The 12,968-nt window shown below is 33.0% G+C and overlaps 1 protein-coding gene across 6 annotated transcripts in view; it reads left to right on the plus strand.

Annotated features, from left to right (window-relative positions):
* The window catches only part of SCN3A (sodium voltage-gated channel alpha subunit 3), a 111,145-nt gene that overhangs the window by 64,829 nt on the left and 33,348 nt on the right, over positions 1 to 12,968 (plus strand). For all 6 annotated transcript variants that reach the window (XM_067741696.1, XM_067741692.1, XM_067741694.1 and 3 more), the window contains 3 exons: positions 5,822 to 5,995; positions 7,442 to 7,798; positions 9,609 to 10,079. In XM_067741696.1, the coding sequence (XP_067597797.1) occupies positions 5,822 to 5,995; positions 7,442 to 7,798; positions 9,609 to 10,079 (1,002 nt within the window). The remainder of the gene's footprint in view (positions 1 to 5,821; positions 5,996 to 7,441; positions 7,799 to 9,608; positions 10,080 to 12,968) is intronic.

Raw genomic sequence — 12,968 nt, forward strand, 5'->3', positions numbered from 1 at the left:
GCATTATAGAACACCCACCAGATTCTTGACACTTTCTTCATCTTTGACACCTGTGATACTGATTGTTTTTTCCAGTTTCTCCTTCATCGGAAGGAGATGATTTCTCCTTCATCTTTCCAATCACTCTATCTCTGCGTCCTTGTCTGGACTTCTCTTCTTTTACCTAGTAAGGCTATGTTTTTCACTCAATATTACTATGTACTCAACAACTCTAGGTATTATCTACAATTATAGAGTAAGTTGTGTTCCATTCCTGTATTTCCAACAGTTACAGATCATTGCTCCAGGATAACTTTAAACACAGTATGAGACATCTGAAATATCATCTTTCTCACAATTTACTGAAAGCCCTAAAAATCTCAATTTAGTCTTGTATTACCTCTAGTAGTAGCCTTCCAACTTCAAAGAGCCTTCCAGCTTCGAAGATAGCCATTTGACTTACTTTCTCTTTATTTCTTATATATTTATACAATTTTATATGAAGACCCATTATTTCTTTTTTTCCAGGTATCAACTTCTTTACTCCTGTAACTACTATTAAAATCATATTTCTAGTACTCTGCACTCAGTATGCTTTCATCTTGCTAAAGTATCTATTGCCTATATTTGTGGTTCAACACTCTTAACTGGTTTTCAAAACTCCCTATCTGATTCCATCCTTCCTATACCAGCTTATTTTCCTTTGGTTCCTAACCAACCACCAGCAGTCTTATCAGAACAGCCTTGTCACTATAACACACAAATGTTTATATGCTTACATATAGGATAGTATATCACTGTTCTCTACCTTCACATTTAAAGTACTCCAACTCAAATCACTTCATCTCAATTCTTCATATTCTTCAAGGTCCAACTGAAGCCTCATCTCCTCTAATATGATACTCAGCCCATATCAAACACACTTTTTCTTAATTCCTAATGCATTTGTGAATAGAACTTAGTTGAATATTAAACAAAATCCACTATAAATTACTCCATGGCAGAGCTCACATCCCATTTTTCTTTTGTATCTTGCAGAGCGTTTACATGGTTGTAGCTCGATAAATAACCAACTGCTTGTTTCCTACCCAAAAAGGCATCATGCAGCATCTTTTCATAAAAGAACATGGGTTTGGAGTCAGGTGGAACTGGGTTTGACCTTACTAATAATGAAGCATCTGGACAAGTTTGATAAAAAATCTGAGTCTTTGTTTTCTATTATTGAAATGGATATAATAATACTCATCTCCCAGGTTGCTGTGAAGATCTAATGAGATAATGTGAAAACACGTAGCACTGTGCCTGGCATCTAGCACGTGCTCAATAAACAATTTCCTTCCTCTTCTGTATGCTATTAACCTTTCTTTGAAATACTGACGGAAAATAGTTCTGCTCTAGCTGCTGTATTTTTCCCAGGATATTAGACAGTTAGGGAAGTTGAACAGTTAGGGAAAATTTTGGAAATTTGTCAGAGTGAAGCAGAAAACTGAGGTTTTATAGAATTTCAATGTTGAAGCAACTGAGTATGGAGGGGCAGGATAAGAGACATTGGATTATAGGACAATCAAATGGAAAAGCACTAGACTAAAGCAACAAATTTGGGTCCAAATCCAGTTGTCCATGCTAAATATCTGGGTGGTCTTAAAAAAGTCACAAGTATTTCCTTCTCATGAGCACAATGTGTTGGACTAGATGTCCCTCATTCTAAAATCTGTAACTTTGAGTAGTGATGGAGATAATGAAGTAGGGAAGTGGGGTTCTACCACTGGTTGACTGTTTGTGGTAGAACCATGCATAAGCTGAGCTTACTGTTGGGAAAACAAGACTCTTGAAGACAGAGAGTGTAGACGACAGAGAACAGACTTAACTATTTCTAACCTTAGGAATAAGAGAATGTGTAAACTGACTGTTACTATTGGCTAAAAGCTCATTATGAGTAGTAGTAATAATGTTGTATATCTGTAAAGTATTTCATAGTTTTACATATCTTATTTTATACCCACAACAAGCTTTATAATAAATATTTATATATGAAAAATTATATATATATATAATATATATATACACAGAGAAAAAGAGAGAATATATTCCTTATAGCATGGGTACTTAGCTGAATTTGGATTTATATTATACTCCATGGATGGATGTTACATCACATATTCTGTGGGGATTTTACAGTTTTCTCATTAAAATAAATTTAAAATTTCTATGGACTAGTTTATTACTACGCAAATGATTGCATATTGCCTTACAAATAAGGACATCGAGTTTTTTGGTTGAATTGATAACAAAAGAATTTTCCATAAAAGAGTTGTGGAACTTCCAGTCTTTACTTAGATCAATGTGCCTTTTTGTTTCCTCTTTCTGGAGCATATAAAAATTACATCACTTCCTTTTGATTGGATTGATCAAATTTGAGTATCAAGAGACCTCAAATCTCTATTGAGTTTCTCTAAGATGCTCTGTTTTGCTTTCATTTTTAAATTTTGTTTTAACCATTATAAAACCCATGCACTCATCTTAGGGATTCTATAAGCAAGGAATCTTCCATCAATCATAGTAGGTTAGATAACCTCTTCATCATACAAACATTTCCAACTAACCTGTAACTTTTTCTTCAGGGAATATTGATAGAGATCTGTAGCTCCTACACTATTTTTCTTACTATAACTTTCCTAACCAGTGATTAGAGGTCCATGATATCCCTTTATTCTGTTAGACCTAGATGGGAACTTAGAAAATGGTACCTGTTCTAAAAATCTTACAGGCTATTTGCAAATAAAAGTCTAAAGAAACATAATTAGCAAAATTATTTTAATTAAATGGTGTGGTGTAGGATATGAATTCAAAATCTCAGGAAAGGGACATGATAACTTTTTGAAGGAAAAAAATGGCTCGTTTATTGAAAGATAAAACCATGGGAGCCAAATTCTAGACCTCACCTATGAAGCCACTCTCATCAATGAAGAAGTGTTATTTGGCCATCTAACTCCTCTCCTAGTGTAATATAAAACTGCCTTCTCGTCTCTTTCTAACAACTACTAATAAAGTTCTTGTGTAACAATAATTGTGTGTACACTACAGTTTGTAATAAAATTTGCTAAGCAATATAATACTGATAGAAATCCAAGAATATTAAACACAGACCTGATGAAACATCTCACTATCCTCATCTGACAGATGAGATAAAAGAAAATCATAAATGTTAAATGATGTCCCACCATTTTTCTTTAAATATATTTCAATTTCATCCTTCAAAAAAGAATCAACAACAACAACAAATATTTAAAGATACAAATTCAAAAGGCATGAGGATGATAAAACTAAAACCATTAAAACAAGAAGCTAATAGTAATGGAGCGAAAGGCGGCTACAGTTATGTCAAATTCACTACAGAAGAGTGGAATGTCAGTCTGGACAAGAAGAGGTTCTGTGGAGCAAACTGATCGATATTCAAACTTGAGCCTTTAGAACTAACATTTCTATCTTTTTAATGTATGTATCAACAGAACTTTCCTCTCTAAGTAAATACTCAGTAAGGAAACTTTCTTATCCCTGAACTGAGACCTTAAGCCCTAACATTTGATCATCCAAGCCCAGTACCCCCCAAAACAAAATGCTTGAAATTTGTTTACTCTTGGTCCAGACTCCCAGGCTGATTCTCATCCCCACCTTTAGCACTTACACTTTTGCTGATTGTCTTGTGTCATCACGTACAATAGGTTAGAAACTTTTCACTGAACTTACCTCCTCATTAAAGAAGCTGGCTTAGGAAGCCTATAGATGTATTGTCCATAAGAAATTTATCAGCCTAAATGAATTAGGTTTATGCATTCTCAGTTTGTATATCCTAATTAGTACTGCATTTTCAAAGCCTAGTACAACGTCTAGTAAGTACTCAGCAATTTTTTATTAATGAATGAATGGCTACAGAAACATATAATCCAAAATTTCAAAACACAAAAAGCTTCTTCAGAAGACAAGATATATTATAATTAGGCTAAGTCCAAACAATAAACATTCAGTATGTTTTTATTAATTGTCTTAGTCTTAAAAATTCCTCATGATAAAGAAATTCAAAGGCAGCAGAATGTATGTTTATAAACCATACACGGATTTATGTACATAACCATATCCAGGGGTTGCAGTTCTCTGTGTTCTTAGCATTTTTTGATGGAGTTTTAAAATTTTATAAACATAAGCATCATGATCAATAGCCTCAGTTGACCTTTGCTAGAATGAGAAAGATTTTTTCAAAACTCTTAATCACTGACAATGCTAAACTAGACTAAAATGTACGTAAAACAATCCCAATGATTTATAGGGCCTAAACTGAAAGCATTTAAAGAGATAAATAGCTATGACATTAAACTGCAAATTGTAATTAAAATGTTATTTTTAAAGAGAATTTCATGCTGGGATTAAATTTTAGATGAAAGAATGTAAGTTTAAGGTATGGGTTTTTAAAATGCAGGACATCTTCTAGTCATTTCAGAAGAGCTGAAAAGTTCACCTTATGATTTTCTGTAGGAAGAGATATGTGTAGATCATTTACCTGGATTGTTTCTAACTCAATTTAACTCATATATTTCTATAATCAGGCTGTGTATTTCAAATAGTAGCTGCTCCTAAAACTTTATATAAGAAATAAAATTCATATAAATCAGAACTTATTTTACATTCACCAGGGAAAAAATACCCCAGGGTAAGTCCTTCTATAAATGAAAAAAATCACTTTTTAATGTGCATTCCGGCATATCTCGATTTTCATGTACTAAGCTTGCTTGAATTACATTTTACTTCTATTTGAGTGAATGAATGATGAACTGAAGTTAAGCTATCTTTTCTGCTATGGGTATTTCCCTTAGGTCTTTCTGTGATTGGGAAAATGAGATGCTGGCTGCAATTACACTTTGTAAGAGTAGAACAAGATTTCCTTTAATTAATATATTTTAGGAAACCAAATAATTTTGATACTGTTATTTTGACAAAGTTCCTTCAAGGTAAAGGCTGATTTACCTTGGTAAGTGGTAAGCTTGACTTTAGTCATAATATGCAGCTTTTACCTATAGTTAATATAATTGCTTTAAAAGATTTTTCGCAAGAATAATTTCATAGCTCTTCATGTCCTTGGGCGTCTTAGCCTGTGGTTTTGAATTAAAAAACAAAACCATTTTCAAATAGACATTCATCCAGCCACTCAAATAATTTATTAATCCTAATTTTGGGTGTATGCATACTGAGAATGTTCTCCTGATGCTTTCAATTGAATCTGCAGTTCCTTGCTCTACTTATCCATTAATCTTAATTCTGAGGCATAAATCCAGAGATAATTATTATAAAACATTTGTGGCAAACTCACTCTTATTTCAGGAATGTTTATAAAATTATAGAAATAAGATGATGTCCCTTAAAAACAAATAAAAATGAAGAACAAAATATGGTTTTTACCAATTTGAAGTAATTTTTTAGTGACTTCCAATAATACATAAATTGTTCTTATTGCAATACTTAAAAAAAATTGGTTGGGATTATGGTAGAAACATAGGGTACCAAAAAAGGCAATAATTCAGTAGCTATTATTTAGTATCGGATTTCAAATGTGGACAATGAAATGTTTTCAAATCAGCATTGTCTTGGAAATCTAGCAGATTCATTAACTAACACAAATCCACTTAAAATATTCCCCTGAAAAAAATGCTAAACTTGTATATCCATTTGTCACATTTCTTCACTTTAAATTTTAGGTATTTTTACTCATAACTGTTTAACCTTCTTTACAAATTCTTAGAGTGTCAAAACTTTTTCAATGCTTGAAGTACTGATCTCTATTTTACTTTAGGTCTTCACTGGGATCTTCACAGCAGAAATGGTCCTCAAGATCATTGCCATGGATCCATATTATTATTTCCAAGAGGGCTGGAATATCTTTGATGGAATTATTGTCAGCCTTAGTTTAATGGAGCTTGGCCTGGCAAATGTGGAGGGACTGTCTGTACTGAGATCGTTCAGACTGGTATCTGCATAGACTATGTTTATATTCTATCTTTCATTGGCAAAATACTTATTTCAAAAATGAATCAATGTGTATAGTTTTTATAGCTTTTTACCTCAATGATATTTTAAACTTAAACCAGTATGTGTGATATTCTAAGAAAATATATAAATGTTCTCTTTAAAGCTGAGTGTGACTGTTTATCAAGAATGATGAAAAATGGTTGAAACACTTCATAATAATTAACTATGTAAGGCACATTTAAAAACACACATGTGCTTCTAAAATTATGTTTTAAATTCATTAAAAAATTTTTTTTGCTTTAAAGTCTCTAAAGAAATATAAATAAAAACTTTATACCCAATAAATCTTATCTTTTTATCAACCTTACTTATATTAGTGGTAACTACTTTTTTTTTTTTTTTTTGCGGTTCGCGGGCTTCTCACTGTTGTGGCCTCTCCCATTGTGGAGCACAGGCTCCGGACGCGCAGGCTCAGCGGCCATGGCTCACGGGCCCAGCCGCTTCGCAGCATCTGGGATCTTCCCGGATCGGGGCACGAACCCGTGTCCCCTGCATCGGCAGGCAGACTCTCAACCACTGCGCGACCAGGGAAGCCCTATATTAGTGGTAACTACTTTAAAGGAATATGTGGGAAAACATTTGATCCCATTAGCACTTTAGACAATGGTATAACAAATTTTTTTGAATTTAGCAAGAAAAATTATTTTAAAATATGCAAAATTTTATTGGAAATTAAGTAAAATGTGTATTTTTCAAATTGAAAAGAAGCTTTTCCTTAAGTTTATCAAATTAATTTATTTTACTTTTATAAGTGTCCATTAAAAATATATAACTCAGGGCTTCCCTGGTGGCGCAGTGGTTGAGAGTCCGCCTGCCGATGCAGGGGACACGGGTTCGTGCCCCGGGCCGGGAGGGTCCCGTATGCCGCGGAGCGGCTAGGCCCATGGGCCATGGCTGCTGGGCCTGCGCGTCCGGGGCCTGTGCTCCGCAGCGAGAGAGGCCGCAGCGGTGAGGGGCCCGTGTACCACAAAAAAAAAAATATATATATATATATATATATATATATACACCTCATACTTTTAATATTTCTTTTTACTCTCGAAAATATAGTTGGAGGTGACATTAGCTTGCTAAATTCACAAATGTCTGTAATCAAAGTATTAATTTGTTTTCATGGATATATCTGTTGATGAATCAGAAATGTTTTCTCATTTCTGAAATATTTTCTCTCTCTTATATTTGCACTTAAATGATATTATGATTTGATTTACAATTCCAGTATTATTAACACTTTTTTCTGGATTTGAATTTTAGTATAGTTTGAGATTTTATATTCCTCAGAGGTGGGACTACAATATAGTATCATACTGATAAAATGATGTCTACCTAACTTTTAAAATTATATTGTGACTACTACTAAGAGTATATTTTCACTTGATTACAGCTTCGAGTTTTCAAGCTGGCAAAATCCTGGCCCACCCTGAATATGCTAATTAAGATCATTGGCAATTCAGTGGGGGCTCTAGGTAATCTCACCTTGGTGTTGGCCATCATCGTCTTCATTTTTGCTGTGGTCGGCATGCAGCTCTTTGGTAAGAGCTACAAAGAATGTGTCTGCAAGATCTCTAGTAACTGTCAACTCCCACGCTGGCACATGAATGACTTCTTCCACTCCTTCCTGATTGTGTTCCGAGTGCTGTGTGGAGAGTGGATAGAGACCATGTGGGACTGCATGGAGGTCGCTGGCCAAACCATGTGCCTTATTGTTTTCATGTTGGTCATGGTCATTGGAAACCTGGTGGTACGTATGTATTACAAATGCTCATAATTAAGAACAAGATCAGACAGTGGCTAAGAAGGTGGCCTGATGCAGCAGACACATCTGGTTTTATCATCAACAACCTAGACTCAAATCCCAGTACTAGCACTCTGAGCATGGGCAAGTTGCTTAACTTTTCTCAGCCTAAAACTCCCCGACTATGAAACTGTAAAAACAGAACTGAAATCTTATGGTTTATGTGAGGATTACATGAGGTATACCCGTGACAGTCCAGGGACAAAAATATTAGTTTTTAGTTTTCCTTCTTCAAAAAAAATGTTTTTATCAAGACTAACTTTGTCCTAATATTATTTTTTATGGCCTGAATTATTTTTATTCTATTATTATTTTGATGAGGTTACAATCTCCAGTAATTCTAAACAAAAGACTATTAAAACTGTTCTTTACACATACATAGTTCATATTGTTTGCTTACTCAGAGGCATAAGTTGCATACTACCAAATTTTGAAGACAAATTTCAATGAAATAGTGCATTATATTTTAGCTATGTATTGTAATTATCCAAACATCTTGGAAATATATTCTTCCCTGAATTTGCTTTATTAAAGGAAAATAAATTATTGAGGTTTAAGTTATGCACATGTATAAACACTGACCAGATTTAAAAGACTTACTTTTAGCTCTGACTTAAAAGCACTAATATAGAAGCACAATTTGTATATTTATGTGTTTTAATGCTTACATTTTTCAATCATGTGTGGTCAGAGTGTTTCTTTATGCTATCATACTGAATCTTTCCTTTGAGAAGTACATTTCAAATGAGACTGCTTAAAAGAATGTTTGTGGGATACCTGTGGACATGCAATTTTTTCAGAATAGTAAATAAGGAAGCTCTAGATTCTGAATAAATCTGATATAAAAATAAGGCAACAAACTGGGGTTCTGGCTTAGCAAGAGTCTTCCTACCATGTAACATATTTTGAAACTCAGTAACTACATTTCAAGCTAAAAATATTACTATAAATAAATTTTATTTTGTATCAGCTATAATGAATTCTTCTTCTATTATTCATATTTTATCAGTTAATTGGGTAATATTTTTCCCCATGTATCCAAATGATACACTGAGATTTCTTCATGTTTTCTGCAAAAAAAAAAAAGTAAAAAGAAAAGTAATTTACATTATATGGGTCCAGCCTAAACCCTGGAATAATTTTAGACTTCTCTCCATCTGTTGAACTATTTGGACACATATATTTCAAAGTATACTGATGAGAAATGTGTTAAACCTTTTATAATTCGCCTTTAGTAATTTCTGCTGCTATAAAAGTTTGTGGTCATGGGACAATGGAATTTGTATTTCAGGTATGTTGTTTTAACACATATCCATCAGGCCATTAAACAGATAAATTCATTATTTACACACATGAAGCTAGACATTCCCTAGACAAACTGGTAAAATGCAGTAAAATGACTAAAATGAAAATATCTTTTTTTTCTCATTGGCCAAAACCACAAAAACGGGATTTTTGTCTTTTCACTGGCAACCCTGAGTAGACACAATTTAAATCTTAGAACCTCCAATTTCCTGTTGTCCCTCTCGGTTTGAAAGGAAGGGTGCTTGTTTTACCATTTTGTCCTTAGAGCAGGTAGAAGATTTCAGGTTCTTTAAATGGTGTGTGATTAAGACAAGGTTTCTGAAATACAGTAAGCATTCAAGAAGCAGCTGTTGAATTAATTTTAGCAAAGATCTATGAGTTCCCTGTTTAAGCTATTATGTTTATGCATACTTCAATATTAATACAGCAAAATTTTCTTTTTTTCTTTTAGGTTCTGAACCTCTTTCTGGCCTTATTGTTGAGTTCATTTAGCTCAGACAATCTTGCTGCCACTGATGATGATAATGAAATGAACAATCTCCAGATTGCAGTAGGAAGGATGCAAAAGGGAATTGATTATGTGAAAAATAAGATACAGGAGTGTTTCCAAAAAACCTTTTTCAGAAAGCCAAAAGGTATAGAAATCCATGAAGGCAACAAAATAGACAGCTGTGTGTCCAATAATACTGGGATTGAAATAAGCAAAGAGCTTAATTATCTTAAGGATGGGAATGGAACCACCAGTGGTGTAGGTACTGGAAGCAGTGTTGAAAAATATGTAATCGATGAAAATGACTATATGTCATTCATAAATAATCCCAGCCTCACTGTAACAGTGCCAATTGCTGTTGGAGAGTCTGACTTTGAAAACTTAAATACTGAAGAGTTCAGCAGTGAGTCAGAACTAGAAGAAAGCAAAGAGGTAAGAATGCTTTTAAAGTTTTTCTTGCATTTCCTATAAAAACCATGCACAAGTTACTTAGTATTTTTATTGTGCTTATATGCATTATTAAAAAGTGTATTGAAAGTCATATATACAGTAATGTTGGAAAATTATGAGATATTCTTTTTTGAGAATTCCATCCATTGAAATTCCAACTTTCCACAGAAAATCATCATTCTGAATAATTAGTATATTCATCTTCTTGATAGTTTGAAAGTCTGATTAAAAGATGTGACCTTCAAAAAAACAGATTTTATTTAATACATTCTATTCTACATTCGATTATGCTCTTTAGAAAAAATAACAATGAACCATATTTTATTGATCATTGTTAAAGTGTTATCTCCTTACTTTCTATAATATATTAAGTTTTGCTATGATTTTTTTTAATGTGAAAGTTTTGTGTACTTTTTGTTCTCCTCTAAACCTTTTATTGCCTATGATAAGAGTATTATTCATTTTTTAAAATTTTACACATATTAGGAAATTAAAAGTAGTACTGATTACATTTTGCCCAGTCAAGGATGAGCAAATCTATAAGGCCTTCCAGATTAACTTGGAAATAGTAAGAACTATTTAAAAAAACTCTACTTAAGGATTACAGTTAAACTGTAGACTGGAAAGCTGTTCTTACTGTCATATTACTACTTATTTAAAAGAAAAGAAAGGAAATTGTTCCTCCTGTAGGATTAAAATGCACAGGATCCTATGATAGTAGCTTAGTGGTATTAATTCTGCAATTCTGCATTGTGCAGAACAGGATTAAATTTTTTATTATTACTTATTTATAGACTTCTGATATACCAGTAGGAAGTAGGAAGTTAAGTCTAGCACAGGGTTATAAAAGACAGGTTTTAGCATGAGGGTATAAATAGCGACACCATAGGAATCAGACAAATGATGTCTGATTCTGTGAGCATATTTTGGAACTTTCCTTTTTTAGTAATATGTCAACAGAATTTGTATAAGTAGTAAGTAGCTGACAGTGTCACAACTGATAGCCTCCCGATCCTTTTTTTTCAGGCATTTCAGAGCTTCTGAGATATATTATAATGGTAAATTTGAAAATATTTTGAAAAAGGTAAAAATACACACAAAATGAGGTATAACATTCTTTCTCCGAAATTCCACTCAAAGTCTACTTAGAGAGTTCAATTCTAATTTATGTGTTGCTCATTCTGGTAAAATAAGAATTCAATTCTAATTTTATTTTCCATCACTTGACATAGATTTATTTAAGAAAATCATCAATTAATTAACAGGCATTTATTGAGCACTTTTGTGAATTCAGCACTCTGCTGGATACTAAGGGTAAGGAAGAGTTAAAGGAGAGATTCATAACATAACCCCCTTCAGGGAAATCTCAGCATCTTTGAGGAAGCTAATACTAACTCACAAAATTATTAAAAACCTATTAAAAAGTTTAATCCTGTAGGACTGAATACAAGATTATACAAGTATTGAGAACAGCAAGAACATAGCAAATTGTTAAACGGAAGAGATAAAATTAAAGTAGGCCTCAAAATGTGGGTCAAATACATGAACAGAAAGCAAAAAGCAGAAACTTACTAAACAAAAGCCAGAGTTAGAGTGAGCTTAGTATTAAGGTGCAGCAGTGAAATAATCAGCATGTATAAAGTATTGGTTGAAAAGACTGGAAAAATATGTATGGGTGAGTAAGGTAGTTTCAGATTATACAGTCTTTGAAGTAAGTCAAGGAGCTTGGAATTGGCTGCATAGTCAATAAGGTGCTAAGCAGGTGAAAAGCAATAGGAAAGTGATGTTTTAGGAAAATTTATTTGATAGCAATAAGTAAAACCATTTAGAGTGAGAACTGTTATCTTGGGGAATGTGGTAACAATCATTTGATAATAATGAGGTGACAGAATTCTGGGCTACGGTAATAAGTATGGGAACTGAGACTAACTGGCTTTTGACCAACCTAGTAAAGAATCTGAGAAATTGGGAAAATGGTGATGCAACTGTCTGAAATGGCCTTTTTAAGAAGGTTACCAGGTTTATGGGGGAAGAGAAAGAATTCAATTGGGACATACTGAATTAGAAGTGGGATATAGTGAGAATGAGAGACTGAATGAGCAGTCAGGGTTTAAAAATAGATTTAATAACGCAGATTTCATAATTATCTGATTCCTTGAAAATAGAGGAGTTCCCTAAAGAAGTAATTACAAAGAGAAAATAAGGGAAGACTCGGGACAAGACTAGCTTGGGGTCAAGAAGAGATAGAAAAGCCAAAGAGGCAGAGAAACATTTGCTATGTTAACATCATAGGTTTCATCTCACTGCACTCATGGAAATGATATATCTTAATTTCTTTTTACCAAAAAGTTGGTTTCCAGAATACTTCAAAGACTCACTTTGTTATACAGTAGAAATTAACACAACATTGTAAAGCAGTTATACTCCAATAAAGATGTTAAAAAAAAAAAACTCTATGATGTCCACAGATATTTCAAATTATTGCTTTAGGAGAATACTACCTCATTGTCATGTCCTTTTTTTTAATGACTAAAAAATCATAAACTTGGAACAATGAGATACAATGTCTTCATTTTCAAGTCCTTGAAAACATTTTATTATCTGAACAAAAATTCTTTGTTGGGTGATTTTTTTAAATAATCATCTGTCCTCTTCCAAGCTAGTTTTGGATACATGGAATCCAATTACAGAATGTAATAAAATTGTTTAAAGTATACAGATATATTAGAGGGAAAATACTTAAAAGTAAATATAAAATTAAAACTTTTGTAAAGCTAGGATAAAATTTCAAATTATTTTGCACAGTAAAATTAAATTCAGCAGTAAGTTTTACGTGGATGATTTTTTAAATTAGTACCAGAAAAACCTTGA

This window comes from Pseudorca crassidens, chromosome 6, assembly GCF_039906515.1.
Source record: "Pseudorca crassidens isolate mPseCra1 chromosome 6, mPseCra1.hap1, whole genome shotgun sequence".
In the NCBI taxonomy this organism is placed as follows: domain Eukaryota; kingdom Metazoa; phylum Chordata; class Mammalia; order Artiodactyla; family Delphinidae; genus Pseudorca; species Pseudorca crassidens.